Source organism: Tursiops truncatus, chromosome 19, assembly GCF_011762595.2.
Source record: "Tursiops truncatus isolate mTurTru1 chromosome 19, mTurTru1.mat.Y, whole genome shotgun sequence".
In the NCBI taxonomy this organism is placed as follows: domain Eukaryota; kingdom Metazoa; phylum Chordata; class Mammalia; order Artiodactyla; family Delphinidae; genus Tursiops; species Tursiops truncatus.
This window is the reverse complement of record NC_047052.1, coordinates 48370988-48393036: the sequence shown is the minus strand read 5'-3', so window position 1 is coordinate 48393036 and position 22049 is coordinate 48370988. Positions and strand designations below refer to the sequence as shown.

At 55.9% G+C, this 22049-nt stretch overlaps 1 protein-coding gene and 1 long non-coding RNA gene across 4 annotated transcripts; one reads left to right on the top strand and one right to left on the bottom strand.

Moving 5' to 3' along the window:
* Positions 1–206: 206 nt before the first annotated feature.
* On the bottom strand, positions 207–9882 carry BCL3 (BCL3 transcription coactivator). Its single transcript, XM_033844189.2, has 9 exons — positions 9478–9882; positions 7596–7749; positions 3179–3287; positions 2731–2935; positions 2538–2626; positions 2250–2327; positions 1457–1624; positions 969–1086; positions 207–831 (listed from the first exon to the last, which is right to left on the bottom strand). The coding sequence occupies exons 1-9, from the start codon at positions 9731–9733 to the stop codon at positions 644–646; spliced, it is 1365 nt and encodes a 454-aa protein (XP_033700080.1). The 5' UTR covers positions 9734–9882; the 3' UTR covers positions 207–643.
* Positions 9883–10109: 227 nt separating this feature from the next.
* LOC109549605 (uncharacterized) lies at positions 10110–21395 on the top strand. Of its 3 annotated transcripts, XR_004523214.2 has the most exons (6): positions 10110–11662; positions 14992–15051; positions 16146–16411; positions 16849–16931; positions 18235–18357; positions 19169–21395. It is a non-coding gene; the product is annotated as an uncharacterized lncRNA (long non-coding RNA). The 3 variants fall into 3 exon arrangements; XR_004523213.2 differs by lacking the exon at positions 14992–15051; XR_004523212.2 differs by having other exon boundaries at positions 10110–15051.
* The last annotated feature ends 654 nt before the right edge of the window (positions 21396–22049 follow it).

The following is a 22049-nucleotide window of genomic DNA, read 5'->3' as shown; positions in this document are numbered from 1 at the left end:
CACACACACACACATGCACTATGGAATCCAACAGTGACACAATGACAGAGCATTTGCAACACACCGTAAGTCCTAGAGTCGCCCACACATGTCACTGTCAGCCTGAGACTCACACAGAGTCAGCTGGATACAGCACCCAGGTGGGCACACACACAAACACACTCCCTCCAGACCTCCTCATGAAAGAGGCCTAGCAAAGCCAGGGATATGGTACAAAAATAGTTTATTACAAAAGAAATTCAACCAAAAAGCCTAATAATTTACATTGATATCAGTGCCTGGCTACAGCCCATCTCTCCCTCCTTACTGAACTGGGTAAAGGCCAGAGGGGAGGGCTGTTCCTTGGTTCCACCAGCTCGGGGAGAGGAGAAGGAAATGAATGATTGGGTGAAGTTCCAGATGGGAGACCGGTGCCTGAGAATAATAGGGTAAGAGTCCCGGGCTGGGGGTGGGGACGAGATGGGGGCATATCCATGCTGAGAAGAGGGGGGCGGTTATGGGTAAATATATGTGCCTCTGTGCAAATCCTGGTCCAGAAGATTGGGGGGGGGCAGAGTGAGATCTTCACAGTTTCCAGGAGGGCCGACCCCATAGGGCAGCGAGGTCCCTCCTCATGAGTCCGAGATCTGCCCCCCCATCCCTCTCAGCTACCTCCTGGAGCTGGGGAGGGGGGCACCGGCCGGCCAGGGGCTCGGAGGACCCCGGCATAGGGCAGGAAGGTCGGTGGAGACGAGGCAGGAAGGAAAAAATTGGGGGGAACCATGGGGAATCCAGGGGGGTCCTTGGGGGGAGACTGGGAGGGCGAGGAGGGTGGTGATGCTGACAGAAGACCTGTGGGAAGAGAAGAGAGAGGAGGGGTGAGGGCAGCGAGAGGCTGGATCCAGGGGGAAGGGGGCTGGGGACCCCCACTCCTGGGTTCTGAGGGAGGGCGGAGCTGGGCTGCTGGAAGTTGGGAGCCGGTTTCTCACCATTGGAGCTGAGGCGGCTGCTGCTCTCAGGGGAGGTGGTGGCACTCCGGTCAGGGGAGGGCTCTGGCTGGCATGCAGGAGCAGCCCGTGTGGCCTTCCCTCTCAGGATGTCGATGACCTGCGGGGCGATGCGGGGGTGGGGTCATCACCAGGCCACCCCTGCCCACACAGCACTGCTTCTGTCAATCTCTCCTAGCTCACGGGGTCTCCTAGCTCAGGGAGCACCGCCTCTTTCTCAGTACGTGCAGGGGGACAAGTCACTTCCTTTCTTTGTGCCTCAGTCACTCCTTTGTCTAGAACTCACACCCACGCCCTCAGGCTCACCGGCTCGCCTCCACGCCCTGGCACAGACGCGCACACGCCCACCGCCGCATCCCCTGCACGCACGTGCCCACTCACCTGTCACATCCGCGAGGACCGGCGCTCGGGCACAGACACCCCTGAAACCCCTGTAACCCCCGCCGCCACCAGCGCGCACACTCACTCACCCGGCGGCTGCGCGCCACCATGAGCGGCGTGTCGTTGTGGCAGTTCTTGAGGCCGCTGTCTGCGCCGCTGCGGACCAGCGTGCGCACGAGCGGGAGGAGCCCGCGGCCTGACGCCGAGTGCAGCGCCGAGCTGCCCGAGTACATTTGCGCGTTCACGTTGGCGCCGTGCTGCGGGCGGGGAGGCGCGGGTCAGGACCACCTCCAGGTCCCGGTGGAGAGGGGGCGGGGGGCGCGGAACCCAGGGGGCGGGGCTACAGTGAGGGGCGGGGCCGGGCGTGAGGGTGGGAATCACAACCTGGGGCGGGGCCAGATCGGGGTTGGGTGATAGAAGGGTAGAAGTTGGAAACAAAGGCGGGACAGAGCGGGATTGGAGGGGCGGCGCCGAATCAACCAGAGCTGGACTCCGCAGCCCTGGCCAAAGCAGGGGCGGAGTCAGAGAAGGGAAGGGTCCAGAGTCTCGGCCTGATCCTGGACGGAGTCGGGGAGGAAGGACAGCGTGGGGACAGGGCCAAAGCCGGAAGGCAGGGTCAGCAAGACTCTAGGTGGTTGGGGCCTGGGACGTTTTGGGGCCGGAGGAGGGATGGGAGAAGACCCGGGACTAGTTCGTAGCCTGGAGGGGTGAAGTCCTAGGGTTGACAGAACGAGGCCTAGAAGGAAAGGTCGGGGCTGGAAGCGCAGCGAGAGCAAGAGCCAGAACTGGAAGGCGGCGTCGGTGGCAGGGATGGGGCGACAGCCGGGTGGTGTCAGAGGAAAGGGTGGGCGAGAGGCCACGGGCAGGGGCCGCCTTACCCACCTGTAGCAGCAGCTGCACCATGCTAAGGCTGTTGTTTTCCACGGCGTGGATGAGTGGGGAGCGGCCGCTCTTAATGTCCTGCGGCAGGGCGGGAAGGTTTTAAGCGTCTCCCAGCACTGCCCAAACAGCCGGCGGCCCGCATCCTAACCGCTGGGTCCAGCATCTCAATCCCCTTAGATTCTTCAAGCCCCACCCCACCCATTCGGGCTCTCTCCCACCCAAGCCCCGCCCCGTTGGCCCCGCCCCCTCTGCTCCTCTTGGCCCCTCCCCCGGCCCAATCGCGCTCACCACCGCGTCGATGTCCGCGCCGTGCTCCAGCAAGAGCAGCACCGCTTCTTGGCACTCGGTGTTCACGGCCACGTGCAGGGCGGTGAGCCCTGAAGGAGAGGGAGGCTCAGTTAAACCTGGGCCTGGGGCTTTGCAGCCTCAGGACTCCAGGTCCTGCCGGACAGCCCCACCCCGCGCCCGGGTAGATGCTCACCGTCGTAATTGCGGGCCTCCAGGTCCATGGTGCCCCCGGCCGCGCTGTCCAGCAGGGCCCGCAGGCAGGCCGGGCTGCGGTGCTCGCAAGCTAGGTGCGCTGCCGTCTGGCCGTGGCGGTCCAGTGCCATGGGGCTGGCACCGGCCATCACCAGGAGCCGGACCACAGACGGCAAAGTGGTGATCACAGCCAGGTGTAGCGGTGTCTGGGGAACAGAGACTGTGAGGGACCCGTTCCCTGCCCTGCGTCCCAGTCCTGCCTTCCTCAGAATTCCTGAGTCCTGACCCCCAGCTGTAGTCTTAGATTAGGCAGCAACCAGAAATCTGGAGCACCTCGTCCCTCAGATTCAAGAGTCAGGGCCCCCAGCTCTTCTTCCCGTAGGAAACAGGAGTCCGGGTTCCCAGACCCCTCTCCCATTAGATCCAGGGCCCCAGGCCCCCAGCCGCACCTGCCGGAGGTTGTTGTAGATATCCAGCTCCCGGCCGCCATGCTGGAAGAGGTTGACTAGCCGATGCACAGCTGGTAGATTGCCCTGCACCACCGCAATGTGGAGTGGCCTGGGGGTGGAGGATCACAGGCGTTAGAGGCTGGTCACCTCTCAGCCCATACTCTCAGCAGTGCTAACTCCAAAATGCGCAGGATACTTTAGAAGTGTCTCTAGAATCCAACCACTGCTCCCCACCCCCACTCCCTCCATCCTGTCAGGCACCACCATCTCCCCTCCTGGACTGTCCCCTCCTCGCTGGCCTCCCTGCTTCCATCCTGCTCTACTGTCTGTCCCTCACATAGCAGCTAGAGGGACCCTTTTAGACCCTAAGTCAGGTCATGCCCCTTTTCTGCACAGAATCCTCAGAGTAAAGTCCTCACCGTGGCCCACAGGCCCTGTGTGATCTTGTTTCCTGCTCTTCAGTTCCTTTTGATATCATCTCTGTCCACTCTCCTCAGCCCACTCTGGCCACTAGCCTCCTTGGTGTTCCTCAAACATACCAAGCATGCTTGCCTCCTAGGCCTTTGCACTGGCTGTTCCCTCTGCTGGGAAGAGTCTTCCCCCCATACCTGCGGGACTAGCTCCCCTCATTTGGGCCTCTGCTAAAATGGTACAGCAGCGGCTCCCTCCCCCACCCCCGGCTTTATTTTCCTCCAGTTCATCACCTGATGTGGTACACTTTACTTGTTTCCTGTCTGAATCTCCCCCGATAGAATGTCAGCTCCACCAGGGTAGAGCGTTTGGTGTGCTTCCATCACTGCCCAGTGCCTAGGACAGCGGCTGGCGCTGAGCAGGTGCTCCACAAACACGCTCTGAATAGATGAGTCCCTCTCAATGATCCCTGGCCATCCTTGAAGCTGGTAACCACATTCCCACCCCACTCAAGGCCACAGTTTTCTCATCTGTGGAATGGATGGGGATGAACTCGATACCACCATCAAGGTCTCCATCAGTGGTGACTGGAGATCACGGTCAGCCTCCATCCCAAGAGTATGTATTTTGCCCAGAAGGGAGGTGGGACAAACTAGTCACTGTTTGGGAAGCTGGACTGCGCAACCCAGGTCCCCCCCCACACACACCACTTCTGGACTGAAGGACTCATTCCCTCAGCTTCTGGGAAGGTTGTCAGCTCTCAGCTCTCTCTGGGAATTACCCTCCGCTGAAAAGAGCTGCTTGCCCAGGTCATGGGGGTGAGATGGGTAGATGCCACCCAATGGCATCCAGTGACTGGTCCGTGTGGGTGTCGAAGGCCTGGGCTTCTGGCCCCAACTCTGAAGGCCACTCCAGCTGCAACATTCCCTGTGGGATAACTGAGGCCCTGATGAAACTACGTAGCAGCTCAAATTCTCCCTGTGCACAGTCCTGCTTCCTCCATCTCTGTAGGCGCTGATCTGGATAACACTTTCCAATAAACTTCCTGCCCCTTCCCAGGGCCCCGAACCTGGAAGAGCCATTTAGAGCTGAGAGCAATCTGGGACGACTGTATGGGGTGGGGGACCTTAGCGCTGAGGGCACAAGGCTGACTGGAGGTACACAGTCCCTACAACCTTTCTTTAAAGGCCATTTTCTAGAGCAACTTCTTTCTCACCCATCACTGCTTGCTGACGAACCAGAGTGTGGCTAAGAGAGGTGAACCGCGGTTCTCCCAAGTGTGGAATCTGCAGCTAGAATCCAGCTCCCTAGGTACTGGAGGCAGAGAAATCCTGCAGCCCTGGAGGCTCTGCCGGGGCTGAGTAGGCCGGCGCTGCAAATTGCGTTACAAGTCTCTCTAGCTGTGCGCCTAGGCGGCCCTTTACAGCCTCGGGTTTCTCCTCCGTAAAGTATAGCCTACAAGAACGCCCATCTCCCAGTAGGAGATTATGCAGGTGTAACGCTGAACCTGGATCCTGAGCCGAGACAGCCAAATTTAAAAAGAAATCTTGGGGGAGGGGTCGGAGCTGGGCCAGGGCCCCCTTGGGAAGGGCTCCCTCCCCTCCCTGCATCTCCCAGGACGCCCGGCCTGGGTCCCCTTCGGGGCGGGAGGGGTTAAGTGAGGGCAGAGGGAGAAAATTATTTCAGAGAAACCGTCCAGGCCTGAGTTCCCATAAACGCGCGGGCCGCAGGGGGTGGGGCGGGGCTGGAGGAAGTGGGGACGGGAGGGGCGGCCCAGCCCTCGGACTTCCAGTAACAGGTCTGCTGGGCGGGGCTCCGCTTCCTGCTCCCGGGGGAGGGAAGCCTGTCCCGTCGGGGATCTACCCCGGCCACCCGGACACCCCAACTTCCATCCTCGAATAGGGCGGAGAGGGGAGCCTAATCCAAAGCGATCTAGTTACCCTGGGCGTAAGGGCCCCAACTTCTCCAGCCAGAGGACCCCTCTGGAACTCCACCCTCCAGGGCTCCGACTCCAGCTGGCTCCCTAACCCCCACATCTTGGCATCCATCCCCAAGATCTCTTGGGACCCGGGAATACGGTGCCCTAACTCATTGCGGATACGAACTTTCCCCTTCCCTCCGAGTTCTAGATCCCCAAGCTGCCCTGCCCGCTGCTCCTTACCCGCTCAGGGGTCACGGAAGGCAGTCCCCCAACCTCTGCTCTCTGGGACTCAGAACGCGTTCCCCCCTCTCTTGGAGACCCAGACTTCCATCTCCCCAGTGCCTCCTGACTTCTTGGTGGCGGGGGGTGGGGGTGGGGGGGTGGGGAGGTTGTCCGAATGCCCTGAGATCTTACTCCCTTGAATCCCTAGAAGTTCAGCCTCCCAACCATAGCTTTGCCGTTCTGGGGACCCAGACCTACCGTGTCCCCCCTCCCGCGCCCCCGCCTGGCCTGTGCCTGCTGCCCATTCCGGTAAAGTCTCGGCCCCAGCGGAAGGGGTTAAGGTTAGAGGGAGCGCCAGGAGGGGGAGGCTGTGAGTGAGTGACGGGTGCTGACGTGGGGGAGGCAGAGCAGCTGGGCTGCGGTCAGGTTCTGCGGGAAGGGATTTCCCCCAACAGGCAGCTGAGGCAGAAGTGTTTGCTTTGGGGGAGAGCGGGGAGGGCGGGGAGGGCGGCTGGGGTGTGGGGCTGGAGACTGGTGTGCCAGGTCGCCTCTGCACCCTGCTTTCACAGGTTGCAAACAAATCACCCCTGGGGACGGATACAAATTAAATCTATTTCACTGATGACCCCAGACGTACCCAGAGTGGGCGGGAACTAGCTTTACCGAGCCCTGTATATGTATATCTCAGGCACTTCCTCCTGCTTGGGTTCACAAGGATAAGTCCACGACAACCCTGGGAGCTCTGTTCAACCAACCAAAAGCCGCTCCCATGTACTGAGCACCTACCGTGTGCACCCCCCTCTGTTCTATGCACCGTATGTATGTACATCACTGCACTGAATCCTAATTGTGATTATGAGCCCAGATTTCCAAATAGGGAAACTGAGGCTCGAGGATGTGAAGTCACCCAGGAGCCAGTGGTGGAGGCCCCCCCCTTTCCCTGTAGAAATAGGCTTGTTCATCCCATCTCCACCTGTGGTTTCCAGTCCCCAAACCCCATTCCCAGACAATCGCTTTATAGAAATCATTTCATTTCTGCCTCACAGAGACCCTCATCTTACGCTTCCTGTTTTTACAGGGGGAAACTGAGGTAGAGAGGGGTGAGAAAGTGGCCGGCTGAGATTCAAACCGAGGTCGATAGAATAACAATAACCGTGGCGGTCAAGTATATCGAGGGCTTACTGTGTGCTAGGCCCTCCCGTGCAGGATTTCTCAGCAGCTTCATGCTGCTCAGAAGCGTGGCCCCTCAAACGGCAGATGATGAAACCATGAGATTTGGGAAGTCAACTTAAGGGGTCGTCAAGTTAATTTAGTGGGCTATGACCAGGAAACAATGACATAAGACTAGAATAGAAAATCCCAAAGTAGATCCCAAGTCGAAAGGGTGAGCGCTGTTTTGTTCTGTGCAATTTTTATTTCAAGTTTATATGTGCGTGTATGTGCTGGGTTTAGTAAAAAGCAATAACGATAATAATACCAGTAATTAATACATATTGAACAGGCAATCTGCGAGGCTCAGTGCTAGGAGTTTAACATGTATAGTTCATAGAATAAATTGGTCGGTGAGATGTCTTCCTCATTTTGGGATTTTGATAAAACATTTGAAGCCCACTGCTCCAAAAACAGTCCTGGGAGGTAAGTGCTCTCAGGGTGCCCAATTTTTCAGAAGAGGAAACTGAGGTCCAGAGAGGGAAAGGGGCTAGCTCAGAGTCACACAGCAGTGGAGACAGGGTTCTAACTCAGGTGCAGGTAACTTGAAAGCCCACGCTGAGTGCCCCTGTGCTGTGGTGGGTGGGTGAGGTGGGTGGAAGGTTGGTCTCCCCACTCCCTACTGCCCTCCATGAATGGGGGACTGTCACTCACGTGTCTCCGTCCTCGTCCGCATGGGTGGCCATGGCGATGTCAGCCGACAGGGGGTGTTCCATGGAGCACATCATGGGGTACAGGGGTGTAGGCAGGTTCAGCAGAGGAAAGGGGGAGCCCATTGTTGAGGTGGGGTACAGGGACAGTAAAGGTCCTGGGCAAAGAAAGGACATGCGTGAGACCAAGCCCACAGATCCTCAACCCACTCCCCACCTCCCGGCCTTCGCTACTGCGTGTCACCTGCCCTTTTTCCCAGGTCCCTTTTGCATCTCCTACTGAGTCCTCAAGGTGCAAGACAAACTCCTCTACCGCATCCCTCCTCTGGGCTCCCGCAGCTTCCCCCAGCCCACCCCCCGCCCCAGCCCTGGACACTCTCACTGTCACATCTTTACTTGTGTCTGATGCCCCATCTCCCACTAGGCAGAGAGTCCCTTAAGGACTGAACCCCCATCATCACTCAGCAGGGGGACCTCAGGGCCTGTTTGCTGAGTGAATTTGTGGCTGAGGGAGGTAAGGATGGATGAAGCACTGGATGTAGGGTGTGGGGTGACTGTGTACAGAGTTTGGGGAGAGGGAGTGCTGCCAGAAACATGTTCAGATCAAAGTGTTGGAAGGGACCATGGTAGCAGGCAAATCCATATCCACCCATCACACAGATGGGGAAAACTGAGGCCCAGGTTCTCATCGGGGGAATAGGAAAAAAGGAGAAGGCTGTGACCGGCCTCCTGATGCACAGCTTGAAGCTGTACTCTGAGGGGGTGGAAGGTGCAGAAACTGGGCACAGGTCTGGAGGCACTAGGCATGGGGTCTCTGCAGCTCTGAGGGTCACTCCGAGATCGTGAGGTGGGCACAGCTGTGGGAGGGGCCACCCCCTCCTGGAGGTCAGGGATGAAGACAGGATCCGGAAAATGGATTTTGGCCTTCTCTGTCATCTCCTGGTCCTTGGGGGTTCCCATTCCTGAACCCCCAAGTTTCCTGGTCCTTGCATGTCCAATACCAGGCCTTGACACCCTGAGGCCTTCTGCCCAGAGACCCCTGAATCCTTCTTCCTGGCTCTAAATCCTTGAGTCCCAGAACTCCCCAGTCCTGCCCCCAATTCTTAGACTGAGCCCAAGCCCCCTAAGGCCACCTGACCTTGTGACCCCAGCGAAGACACTGGTCACTTGCAAGCACACAGAACTGGGTGCTCAGAACCGCAGATCTCTGGCCTGCTGGCTCCTTAAGGACCCCTGGTATCTGGATCGGTTTCCTTGGGTCCTTGTGATCCCAGATATTGGGGTGCTCAGAACTCCAACGCTGTTCTCCTAATTCCCATCGTCTCCCGATATCTTGGTTCCCGAGATTCTGACATCCGGGGATCCTTAATATCTGTCTCCTTAGAACCCCAGTCTCTGTGCCCCTGACTTCCTTTGACCCCACATATAGTTCGGGATGCCAAGACCCCAGTTTCTTGGGTCCAAGTGCTGATTCCTTATAACCCTAGATATGTGGGTTCTGAAGAGTTTATAATTCTGTGTTCCTGGGGCTTGATTCCCTGAGAACCCATTTCTGTACTGCTGGGCACTGTCTCCTAGCTCCCTATATGTGGCACTCGGACCCTGGGCTCTATCCCTCAGGGCCCCCTGACACCCAGCCTTCCTACAACCCCGATACCTGTGTCCCAATGCACTGCTCCCTGAAGCTCCCATATCTGCACCCCTGGGACCTCAGGCTGTGCGCCCAGCTCCCCAGGAACCCCATATCTGTGCCCTTGGGACCTTGGCTTCTGTCCCTCAGCTGCCCGAGGCCCCGTATATTACGTCGGAGCTCTGCTCCTGGCTCCGGTAGTGACCCTCTGCACTGCCTGGCCCCCACCCGGCCATGACCCGCGGAAGCCACTCACCCTGGTAGTAAATTGCTTCTGGCCGGGCCAGGCCGTGGGGGGGCGCAGGCACCGCTGGCGTGTCTAAGCCACCGCGGAGGGGATCCGGGGGGACGATGGGGCCCACAGCGCCGCGGGGGGCGGCGGGCTCTGGGGAGGGCGCACGCAGAGGGCGCTTGCGGAGCGGCAGCGCGGCGCCTGGGGGTCCGGAGCCCTTGGGCCGGGTACGCAGGTCCACAGGCCCCTCGTCCATGGTCCCCGCGGGGCATCGGGGCATGGGGCCGCCGGGGACGGCGGCCGAGCGGGCGGCCGGAGTGCGGCTGGGTTGGCGGCACGGGAGGGTGGCTGCGCCGAGCGCCGGGACTTCCCCTGCTGCCGGCTGAACTGAAGGGACTTTTGTCGGCCCGGGCGGTGCCGACAGCCTGCCTCCCCGCCCCCGGCCCCCCCGGGGCCACCCGTCCGCCCCAGGGGTTTCCTGGACCCGCCGCCGCTCCCGCCGTCCCGCGGTGCAGCCTGCAGAGCGCCCCGCCCGCGCCGCGCCCCGCGCCCGCCCCCTCCCAGCCCCGCGGCGCCCGGAGCGGCCGGGTCTTGGCGTGGGGCGGGGGGTGGGTGGGAAGAAGGCGGGGTCGCGGGTTGCGGGGTCCCCACCCCTGCGGCTGCGGGCGTCAGGCTCCGTCTCCGCTTTTTTGTCTTTCTGGCTATAGGCCTCTGTATCTCTCAGTCTGGCTTTCGGGTCTGGATAGATGTCTCTCTATCTCTGTGTCTCTGTTCTCAGTGTCTCTGTCTCTATCGTCTCTTTGCTTCCCTCACCATCTCTCTGTCACTCGAGTGCTGTCTGCTCTCAGCCTCTCCTCCAGGGAGGCAATTCCCTGAGGCCCTGGGGTCGCTAAGACGCGGGTTCGATTCCCTACTCCTACTTCCTCGCTGGGTGACCTTGACCAGGCGCTTCCCTTCTGTGAGCCGTTTCCTCCTTTGTGGGAGCGAAAAGACGCACCCGGGGTAGGGACTACGCTCCGCAGGCGCCCAGGCACTATCCCTCAGCCTGCCCTGCCCCCATCTCTGCCTCCTCCTGTGCCTCCTCAGCTTTGGGTCTGAACTTCGTTGGGGGTGGTGTTCGGTGGGGAGTGCGCAGGGAAACAGTGAACGTGTTTCTTCCCGGCGGGGTCCCTGCACCCAGCCGGAGCCGCTGGGCACAGGGTGGGTGCTCCGGGAATCCTCGATGCACAGAGAAAGAAAGAGACGTGGCGAAAGGGGCATGGAGGTCATGAGAGACTAAGGAGGAGGGAGACGGGGACATAGCAAGAGCCGCAGGGCCGCAAGACCAGAGTCACAGCGACCAAAGCCCGGGCCCACGAGACGGGGGCCGTCTGGCTCCCCTTCTGCCCCACGTCCCGCTCCCATCCCGGGCGGGGTTGGTGGGTGGGGAACAGGCCAGGCTGGTTGGGGGCATGACTCAGAGGCAGGCAGGAGCTGCGGGCGGCTGGGCGGGGTGGTGTAAGCGGGGGGGAGGGAAGGGCAGAGGCGGGCTTCTCCCGTGTCCCCTCCCCGGCCTCCCTTCTCCCCGCCCCGGGGAGGGGCCCCAGTCGCGCGGGGCTTTCCCGGATTTCCCTGGAGGCGGGGCCGTCGCTGGGGTTGAGTGCCGGTCACGGAGTTACCGGAGGCGGAGCGGAAGGCTTTGGGGACCTAAGGGGGCCAGGGAATGGGTGCTGCACCTAGGGTCTGTCCAGGCGGCTCGCAGGGTCTCCCTGGTTCTGTGTGTCTCCCCATGTCTTTGCATCTTCATCCCTGGCCTCCCTCTGTCTCCAGCCCCGTCCCATATTTTTGTCTCGCGATCTCTGGCTGCGCCTCGTCTCCCCTTCCTGGGACCCTGAAAATGGGTGTGGGCCCCCGGTTCTCAGGAAGGGACTTTGCCCAAGACTGGGGCCCCACCCCAGTGGATCGTTAACCGGGATGTGAGGAGCAGCTGTGGGCTGACAGAAGCCTCACCCTTTTCCCCCCTTCTCTCCTTTCTGCCTCTCTGGATCTCCCCCTCGGCCGCCTGTAATGGGAGAGCATCTGGGGGCAAGACCTGGGTTCAAGTCCCACTTCCACCCCTTGTTGACAGTGGACCTGAGACAGGTCATTTCTCTTGAGACTCAGTTTGTTCTTCTGGAAAATGGGGCTGATGTCACCCCCTGCCCGCAGAGTTGTGGCTACGAGGGAAAAGGTGAGGGAATTAGGGTGGTAAGTCTGGGGTCCCCGCCTACCCAGCCCTCACCTCCCGGGACCCTCAAACACAGGGGAGGGCTGGGAGGTAGAGCACTGCCCTGCTGTACAGAGGGCAGCTGAGCCTCGGAGCAGCGGGGCTCGTCAAGGTGACGGCCCTAGGAAGTGGTGCTGGACGGCTGCCCAAGGCCCTCCCACTCCCGGGCTCCCTTGCGGCCGGTGGAGAAATGGCTGTGGGCCCAGATAGGGGGAAGGGGGTGTCTGCGCTCGGCCCACAGGGGCTCGGAGGGGCTGAGAGAGCGGGCGCTGGGGGTTCTGAGTCTGAGGATGGAGGAGGGATAAAAGAGTCTGAGGGAGGAGGTGAGGGTCTGAGGGAGAAGGAGAAGGTCTGAGGAGGACCAAGTGAGGACGGTGGCTCTGAGGGAAGAGGAGAGAGTGGGGGCGGCGGTTGGAGGATGAAAGATCTGAGGGAAGAGGAGGTTTGAAGAGGGTCTGAGGGTGGCGGGGGGAGGAGAAGGGAGGCCTGGAGTCAGCACCGCCCCGCAGCTGTCTCTGATTTCCCAGAATCTTCTGCTGCTCAGGAAAGTCCCAGCTCCCACAGCTGCCTCCCTTCAGTGTCGGGAACGGAGGATGAGGAACCAGGATGGCTCCCCCCTCCTTTCTCCCCTTGCCCCTGTGCCCTCAGTGGGAAGGACCAGGGTCTCCCCTCTCTGGGCCTTGAGCTCTGGAGGTCCCCCACCGGTAGGGGCGGCCCCTGGATGAGTCCCAGAAACTTCCCAGAGAAGGCCCGGAAGTCCTGCCTGGTGTCTAACCACTTTCCCTCACACAGGCCACCCTTTATACCTGTTCAGATCTCCTGCCTCCTCCTGCTTCTTCTCCCCTTGTCCTTCCCCAGACGTCCCTGGGGGAGGAAGGGCCACGATTATACCTGTTCAAGGTCCCAAGAGGGAAATGAAGTCCTAGCTAGAAGGCTGCGATCCTAGGACAGCTTTCTTGCTCTTGGTGGGGTCGGGGTGGGGGAGAGCTCAGTTCCTCCTAAGAGGAGAAGATTGGGCTGGTCAGACCCTAAGTTCCTCTTGGCTTCATTCCTGGGCCTTCTCCTCTTTGCTTCTGACTGAGACCTGGGTATAAGTCCTGTCTCGGGCTTTCATTAGCTTTGTCACTTGCAGCAGTTATCTAACCTTACGGACTCCCAGCTTCCTCATTTATAAAACAGACTAAACCAAGAAAATACGCTTCCATTCTGTAGGTCCTGAATTATAAAGTGCTCAATACAGCGTAGCGGCGATTGTCATTCTTCCTGTTATAACTTGGCATAGGGATAATAACAATGATTATTATTATTATCAATTGACCCAAATTTTCAACGGCAGGACCCATTTCATTGAGGAAATTAGGATTCAACATGCTGGGCTTAGAGACATGGGTTGGAGCCCTGGCTCTGCCATGTGCTGGCTGTGTGACCTTGGATAGGTAGCTTTCCCTCTCTGTGCCTTTGTCGTGACTTTATGGTTGGGGATGATAACAGCTTCTGCCTCTCAGGACTGCTGAGCAGATTGAGACCAGGTGTGCAGAATGAATGGCTGAATGAATGAATGATATCTGTTCTCGTCTCCACGTTGCCTGCCTTCACCCACCAGGCCAGGTCTTCCTTGTCACCGTTTTCCACCCAGAGATGAGACAAGATGGACATATTCAGTCTAGCTGAGCTCCCACTAGGAATTGACCCACTTCATTCTCTTGACACCTTGTGAGGAAAAGTCAACGAAAATCCCTATTTTACAGAGAAAGAAACAGGCACAAAGGAGTGAAGTCACTGCCTAGGGAAATGTGAGAGACAGGGGGAGTCATGTCTTTAAACCAGGTCTCTGTGACCCCAGCATCCTAGCTGCTGCACCACTTACCTGGGAGGGGTGGTCATTAGTCCCAGAGACCGCAGGCCTTCCCTCTCGGCTCTAATTCTAGACACTTCCTGGGAAGAAGTGGTTTAGATGGGGAAACTCAGGCACAGGAGAGGCAAGGTCACGGGCCCTGGGGTCTACACTCTCCCTACAGTGCTCTTCTGCAGGCCAGGGAGGGTTGCGCCAATGGAGAGAAGGTCACATTGCAGCAGGAGGGAATCAAGTTAGCTTTAAGAGAGGCTTGGGGAGAGCAAGTGAATTTTGCAGACAGAGGAAAACAGAGATGGTGATCGGGATGGGAAGGGACTTGCCCAAGGTCACACAGCCTCCCGTCTGGGCTCTGGGCTGCAAGTCCACCCTGGGTTGGCAGGCAGCTCTGTTCTCCGAGGCTCCGCCCCACCCCCAGGGGCGAGTGCAGGCCAGCTTCCTGGAGCATGCCCTGCACCTCCTGGTTCCTCCCCACCCTGGGGCCTTGGAGGCTACTGGAATCCCTGGCACTAGGCAGGATCAGCCCATCTGGGGCTTGGGCCAAGACTTAATCTTCCCTTTTCTCCCTCTTGCTGGGTCTGCACGCACTCTGCTGAGTCAGAGGATTGCAACATCCTCTCCAGGCGGGCTTTGAGACTGGACACCCTCCCCGGCATTCACTGCCTTGATCAGACAGGGGCGATGTGGTGGGAGAGGTTTGTGGATATCAGCATCTGCCCTGGGCGGGGGTAGGGGGGGTGGTCAGGTTCTGGGAAGGTCAGGTGTAGGGCAGAGGGGTCCCAGTGAGCTGATGGTGGACAGTCAGGAGGTATAATGCTGAGCCTCAGTGTCCTCATCTGTAAATGGGGCTCACTCTTTAATTGTGTGGGTTCAAACCCCAACTCTGCCACTGAGCAGCTGTGTGACTCTTGGCAAGTGACTTACCCTCTCTGAGCCTCAGTTTCCTCATCTATAAAATGGGGTAAAACCAGCACACATCTCACAGGACGGTCGTGAGGGTCAAATGAATGAACACACGTTGGCAAAGGCTGGCATGGAGTAAGTTGTCAGTAAATGGAAGCTGTTATTTTCAGATAATTGCTGTTATTAATATAGGGTATGGGAGGGCTGCCCCAGAGGCGCGCTGCTTGGATTCTCTTTTAAGAAAGGACTTGTGGCCCAGCTGCCAGGTGTGCAGTTGGCTAACAGTTGGCTCCTTCAACTTGGTCTGCCTCAGCTTGCCAACTGGGGACATGGTCTCCTGGGCAACCTCTGGCCATTAACAGAGCCAGGCAGGGTCGGAGGGTCTGGCCATTTCCACCCACTGTGGGATTCCTCTCATGGGCAGTCTTTGCTTCAGGAGCTCCCCCTGGGGCTGGCATCATGGCCTGATGGTCCCCCTCCCCAGTTTTGCTTCCCCCACCCCCTTTTCTCATAAACATTTTGCCTTCCTAATTGTAAGTGTCTGCTGTCTGGGGAACCCCATCCACGACAATTGGTTTTGGAGTCAGACAACCTGAGTGTGAGTATCAGCTCTGCCTGAGTGGCTTTGGAGTGGCGTCTGATCTCTCTTGGCCTCAGTTTCCCCCTCTGAGTCACGGGGATGATAACATGATGGCCGAGAGGATCCAGTGAGTTAGCAATAGCGCCTTCAGCACTGTGGTCTCCGTCATCCTCATCTGTAAGGAGTGAGACGAATCGACTCTGGGTCTACCTTCCACTCTGCCAGTTTCCAGCCCTGTGGCCCTTGCCAAGTGCTTTGCCCTCTGAGCCTGGTCTGGCCCTCTGGGTCCTGCCTCTTCCATCAGACTAGCTCACTGAGTGGTGTAGCTTGAATCGGCCATCTTACTAGGAGCACTTAATGAGATTCCGTCTCGTCCCCAGTATTAAAGGGCAAGCTATGAATTACCCAGGAGGAAGCTGGTGTCTGCGTCACCCATCAGCCCAGCCAGTCCCTGGATGAACCCCCTCCTTCCCAAGCCCACCTTCCCAGGGCAGAGCACAGAGCCCATCTCTGAGGAAGGGACAGCACCTTCCCTGAAAAGCTGGCCTTTTCCCTGGAAGTCGGTGCCTCCCCAGCCCGAGGCCACAACCTCCCCTGCAGCCACCACAGCGTAAAAACACAGATGCGAAAGTTCCCCAGGCTCCTGGAAAAGCAGGTCACGCCAGGCCCTTCCTCATTTGAGCAGGGGCCCCGGTGGACTCACCTTCCCTGGCCCCATCCGCTGTCCCAGTCTGGGCCACCCCTGCCCTGTAGCACTTTCCCACAAGAGTGAGGATGGGGCGGGCGTGTCTCCACTACCCCTCCTGCCCCGTGGAAGCAAATCACTGCACTGAAGCCTCCCAGCTGCTCAACCCTGGGCAGGCTCGGTTTCTACATCTGAAAGACTGGGGCTGGTCACCTGCAGCCCTGGCTCTGGGCTGGCTGGTGACAGCTGGGGTACACGAGACCTCTTACTGTCAGGCTTACTGTGGGAGGTGGGAGTGAGGGTTGGCTTGTGGCATCTCCTTTGGACATTACCCACCTCTGAACTTGTCACTTTGGCCTCCTGTGGTCACACGGTCACAGGACATTCGCTCGCTTCTGGGAAAATCAAATTGTATCGTGTGTTTCAGATCCCAAATTCTCTTCTGTGGCTTCTCACCGCACCCTCCTGCCCCAGCCTCAGGAATTTTGCCACCTGGAGAACCAAGTCATCTGAGGAACGGAGAGGTGTGGAATCATGGGATGAAAAAGAATATATATTTTAAAATTATGGACCATAATGTGGAGAATTGCGTGACATAGAATGTTCCATTTCGTGAACAGTTAGGCTCAGAAATGGTTCTTCCATTTCCTCAGAAGCCTCTTCAGAACTCACTTGCCTCTCCCTCCTCTCAAGGTAACTCATTCTTTTTTTTTAGATTTTTAAAATTTTACTTATTTATTTTTGGCTGCGTTGGGTCTTTGTTGAGGCTCTCAGGTTTCCTCTAGTTGTGGTGAGCAGGGGCTACTCTTCACTGCAGTGCGTGGGCTTCTCACTGCGGTGGCTTCCCTTGTTGCGGAGCATGGGCTCTAGGTGCACGGACTTCAGTAGTTGTGGCTTGCGGGCTCAGTAGTTGTGGCACACGTGCTTTGTTGCTCTGCCGCACGTGGGATCTTCCCGGACCAGGGCTCGAACCTGTATCCCCTGCATTGGCAGGCGGATTCTTAACCACTGCGCCCCGGGGAAGCCCAAGGTAACTCATTCTTTTTTGCTTTTATTGCTTTCCTTTTACTACCTGTGAATACACACTTGACCACTACAGTTTTGAACTCATTTATTTATTTATTTTGCAGGACTGAAACTGTCTTTATTCACATAAGACATGGTTGTGTACATAGAAAATCCCATATCTAGGAAAAGCCACCATAATAATTCAGTAAGTCTTAGAATATTAGGTCAGTTTACAAACGTCAACTGTATTTCTTTTCTTTATTTTTTTATTATTTAAATTTTTTTAATTAAAAAAATTTTATTTTATATTTTTTAATTTTTATTTTATTTTATTTTATATTGGAGTAGAGTTGATTTACAATGTTGTGTTAGTTTCAGGTGTACAGCAAAGTGATTCAGATATATATATATATATATATATATATCTTCAGATTCTTTTCCCTTATTGGTTATTACAAAATATTGAGTATAGTTCCCTGTGCTATACAGTAGGTCCTTGTTGGTTATCTATTTTATATATAGTACTGTGTATACGTTAATCCCAAACTCCTGATTTATCCCACCCCTTCCCCCCATCCCCACAGTTTTGAACCTTAGGTCTGGCTTCTTGTACTCAATCTTATTATGTCTGTGACGTTCACTCATATTCTTACGTCTGTTGGATTGCCTTCATTTCCACGACAGTGTATTTCTCTCTTGCATGGAAAACCACAGTTTCTGAATCCATTGTCCTGTTGATGGGTATATGAGTGGTCTCCAGATTCTGCCTCTTTTGACAATGCTGTGTGCGTCTCCTGGCACCCATGAGTACACGCATTTTCCCCCAGAATCCAAGAGTGGAATTGTTGGGGCATAGGGTGTGCAGATGTCCAGCTGTGGAAGATACAGTCGGACAGTTTTGCACCAAGTTTCACTCCCATCTCCAGTGTCTGCTGTGAGTTCTCCTTGCCCCACATCCTTGTCAGCACTGGATCTGGCCAGACTTTGAAAATACGAGTCATCCCGGTATTCGTGCCTGTGTGGGAATCTCATAGTGGGTATAATTTGCAATTCCTCACTCCTTAATGAGGCTGAGTCCACTGTCCACTTGAATCCAAGCACACAGAATCTTGAGGACAAAAAAACTCTAGCTCCTTAGATAAACCATAATGGAAAAGAATCTGGAAAAGAATATATATAAATATGTATACCTGAATCACTTTGCTGTATGGAAGAAATTAACACAACATTGGAAATCAACTATACTTCAATTAAAAAAAACAACAACAGCTCTGGGACCTTAGAATCTTAGGGGCAAAGAATTCTAGAGTCCCAGACTTTTAGGAACAAGGCATTCCAGAATCCTGTGCCTCAGTTTCCTCCTTTGAGTAATGGGGATTGCTCATGTCTTTAACTCATAAGGTTGGGGACAGGATGAAAGTGCATAGTGAACGCTCGGGAAGTGTGGTTTCCCCTGAGGCAGGAATTTCATCCATTTTGTTCTTTTCTGTGTTTGTCACCTCACACAGGATAGAGGCTCAATGAATATTTACTGAATGAATAAATCTGAGACTCCAGGGATCCAAGATACTTGCCGTGGTGGAACTTTAGGAGCAAAGACGAACAGAATTTAAGTCATGAAGAATGATCAGGTCAGAGAGTCTTAGGAACTAAAGAATGATCAAAAAGCATCTTTGGGGCTTCCCTGGTGGTGCACTGGTTGAGAGTCCGCCTGCCGATGCAGGGGACACGGGTTCGTGCCCCGGTCTGGGAAGATCCCACATGCCGCGGAGTGGCTGGGCCCGTGAGCCATGGCCGCTGAGCCTGCATGTCCGGAGCCTGTGCTCTGCAATGGGAGGGGCCACAGCAGTGAGAGGCCCGCGTACCGCAAAAAAAAAAAAAAAAAAAAAAGCATCTTTGACAAACCTTAGACTCACTGCTTTCATGCTTTAGAAACGAGGAAGCTCCATTGGCAGAGGCCTCCTAGCTCTTGGAAGGGTCTCAGGTGGGACCTAAAAGACAAGGCCTCTGGCTTCTCATCCTACTTGTACCTGCTTCTCCATGTGGCTCTGACAGCCACCTGATTCCCATCGCTTCCACTCACCCTTCCGGCCTCTTCCCGCCTCGTCCTCCCTGCACACATGGATGGATTTTGAGAGAGCTATTCCTGCCTGGGGCGTGAGTGGGAGAAAGTCCAGGCTCCTGCCCCAGAGGCCCTGAACCAGGCACCACCTCCCTCCTGCCTTATCTCCCACTGCTCTGCCCTCACCCACACCCCAGCTTTCAGCAGCGGCCTTTCCCCTCATCCTCCTGCCCACACACGCCCCTTTCACTTCAGCCTCAAAAATCCATCTCTCGCACTGAGATCCAAACCAGGGCACACAGCAGATGTTCAATCAACGTATCAGGGCTCAGCTCTGGCAGCCTGTCCTCCAGGAAGCCCTCCCTGATTTCTCTCCATAGGTTGGGTCGTGCCCCCCTCTGGATTCCACAGCCGAAGTCCCAGCCATTCCGGGATGTGACTGTCTCGGGGCAGATCAATCTCCCCTACGTGTGAGACTGTGAGGGCAGGCAAGGGGCTGTACATACCCAAACTCTTCCCTGAACAGCTGAGACTGAAGGGACCTGATCTGTCAGCTCCATCTGACTATTGAAAAAGACTTTCTTACAATGCTCTGAATTGTGCAGCCCTGATGCCATCCCTCTGGGGCCCAGGGATGGCTCTCCTCGCTTTTCTAGGTCAACAAGGAGTGCCCAGTGGTTCAAAGGGACTCAGGTAAGGCCTGACAGTGCTCAGCCCAGGACCTGCCCTCCTGAGACACAGGAGCCATTGTCAGCGGCTCAGCTGTCTGCCCCCAGTTTCACCCTAAAGCCTTATAAAGCCCTTCTGTTTTGTTTGTAAACATTTCTTGCGTGTGCTTGTGTACCTGTGTACCCACGGTGAGACCGGAGACCTCAGCGCCCACCTCCTCCCCGAATCCCTCCTCCTTCACCGGAGGCACAGAGAGGTTAGGGGCTTTGCCTAAGGTCCCACAGCCAGGGAAGGGCAGTGGGAGATAGGATTTTTAAAACCTTATTGAGGGGACTTCCCTGGTGGCGCCGTGGTTAAGAATCCGCCTGCCAGTGCAGGGGACACGGGTTCGAGCCCTGGTCCGGGAAGATCCCACATGCCACGGAGCAACTAAGCCCGTGAGCCACAACTACTGAGCCTGTGCTCTAGAGCCTGCGAGCCACAACTACTGAGCCCACGTGCCACAACTACTGAAGCCCGCATGCCGAGAGCCCGTGCTCCGCAACAAGAGAAGCCACTGCAATGAGAAGCCAGCGCACCACAACAAAGAGTAGCCCCCGCTCAATGCAACTAGAGAAAGCCTGTGCACAGCAACGAAGACCCAATGCAGCCAAAAAAAATAAATAAATAAATAAACAAACAAAAAACACAAACTTTATTGAGGTGTAATTTACAATACAATAGATACAATAGAATGCACTCATTTTAAGTGTGTACCAAGGACGAGTTCTGATAAAAGTTTATAGTCGTATTATCGCATCACAAGCAAGATATAGGAGAATTCCATCGCCCGAAAACTACCCCTATTCCCCTTTGCAGTCAAACCCTCCCTTCATCCCCAAACTCTGGCAGCCACTGGTCTGTTTTTTTATTCCTATAATTTTGCTTTTCCAGAATGTCATATAAAGGGGATCATATATTATGTGCCCTTTTAGAAAAACTCATGAAAGAATTTGCATACAGTAAAATTCACTCTTTTCTCTCTACTGTTCTATAAGCTTGTGACACGCATGCAGTCGTCACCACCAGAATCAAAATGCAGATGGTTTCCGTTACCCCCAAAATCCCCTCCTGCTGGCCCTCTGTGGTCACATCCTTCCCCCACCCCACCCTCACAACCATAGATCTGCTCTCTGTCACTATCGAGTGGCCTTTTTCAGAATGTCTTGTAAATGAAATAATAGAGACTTCTGAGTCTCCCTTCTTTGGCTCAGTTTAATGCATCTGCGATTCACTCAGGTTGGCGTATCAGAAGTGTGTTGCATTTTATTGCCACGTGTGGATAGATCACAGTTTGCTGCTTCACCTACCAGCTGAAGAACCTCTGGGGTGTTTCCAGCTGTTGGCTGATTCTGAAAAGAGCTGCTAGAAACATGCGCATATAGGTTTTTTTTGTGTGTGTCCAGAGGTTTTTATTTCTCTTGGGTAAGTACCCAGGAATGAAATTGCTGGGTCACATGAGAAGTGTATACTTAACCTCTGGGGAGATTGGCAAACTGTCTTCCAAAGTGGCTACTCTGGTTTGCATGCCCAGCAGCAGGGCGTGAGAGATCTGATTGCAGAACCACGATGTGAGTCCGGCTCTGAGACGGATCTGAGGGCTTGGCCACCAAGCCACACCGCTCCTGGAAAACAATGATTGCAACAAAAGCTCTTTCCCCCTTGGTCACCACGCATGCAGTTGCTTAAAAAGAAAAAAAGAATGAGGAAGCGATTCTGGACTGATGTGGTGTGCTCCCCTTGATGTATTGCTAGGAGGAAAGTGCAGAACAGGATAAGAGTGTTTGCCGTTTGTGGAAAGAGGGGAGGGGGAGGACATAGGTCTACATATTTTCTTGTCCGTGCGTAGACTATCTCTGGGATAAAACACAAGAAACTGGGAGGTGGGAACAACACGGGGGGGGGAGGGGCAGGGGTCATGTTAGGGGCAGGGGTCACTACCATTTTGTGCTTTTTGGATTTTGAAACTTGTGAATGTCTTACAGGTTCAAAATAGATGCATGCAATCCATTTATTCCACCAACAGGTATTTCAGGCCTTGCTCTAGCGGTGAACAAATAAGGTCTGGTGCTTGGGGAGTCAGAGTCTAGTTCTCAAGACAGATCGTCAGTACGACAAGGAAAATATAAACAATGTCAAGTATTTGCTGTGGAGAAAAAAAGCTGTCAAGGGACTGGGTTGGTGGGGGAGAGATGGGCAGTGGTTTGAAGTGTTTTTTAAATCCAGAGGCCCATATAAGGAGTGACATTTGGGAGGGGAGAGAAGGAGCCATATGGGCATCTGGGGGAAGAATGTGCCAGGCTGAGGGAACAGAAAGTGCAAAGGCCCTGAGGTGGATTGTGCTGACTGAGGCCAGTGTGGCTGGAGTTCAGTGAGCAGAGGGGAGAGTGGAAGTGAGATTGGGGAGATGAGGGCAGGAGGGAGGGTTGAACAGATCATTTGGGTCTTGTGATTCACTACAGGGACTTTGGTTTTTACTCAGAGGGACCTGGGAGCCATGGGAGGGTCCTGAGCAGGGGATGGACGTGATCTGACTGAGGATTTAACAGGGTC

Coding starts and splice junctions, on each gene's coding strand:
- BCL3 (XM_033844189.2), bottom strand. CDS start 9,733: ATGCCCCGATGCCCCGCGGGGACCATGGACGAGGGGCCTGTGGACCTG. Junction 2,627..2,730: donor GGAGGCCCGCAATTACGACG/GTGAGCATCTAC, acceptor CCTCTCCTTCAG/GGCTCACCGCCCTGCACGTG. Junction 1,625..2,249: donor TGGTGCAGCTGCTGCTACAG/GTGGGTAAGGCG, acceptor CCCCGCCCGCAG/CACGGCGCCAACGTGAACGC.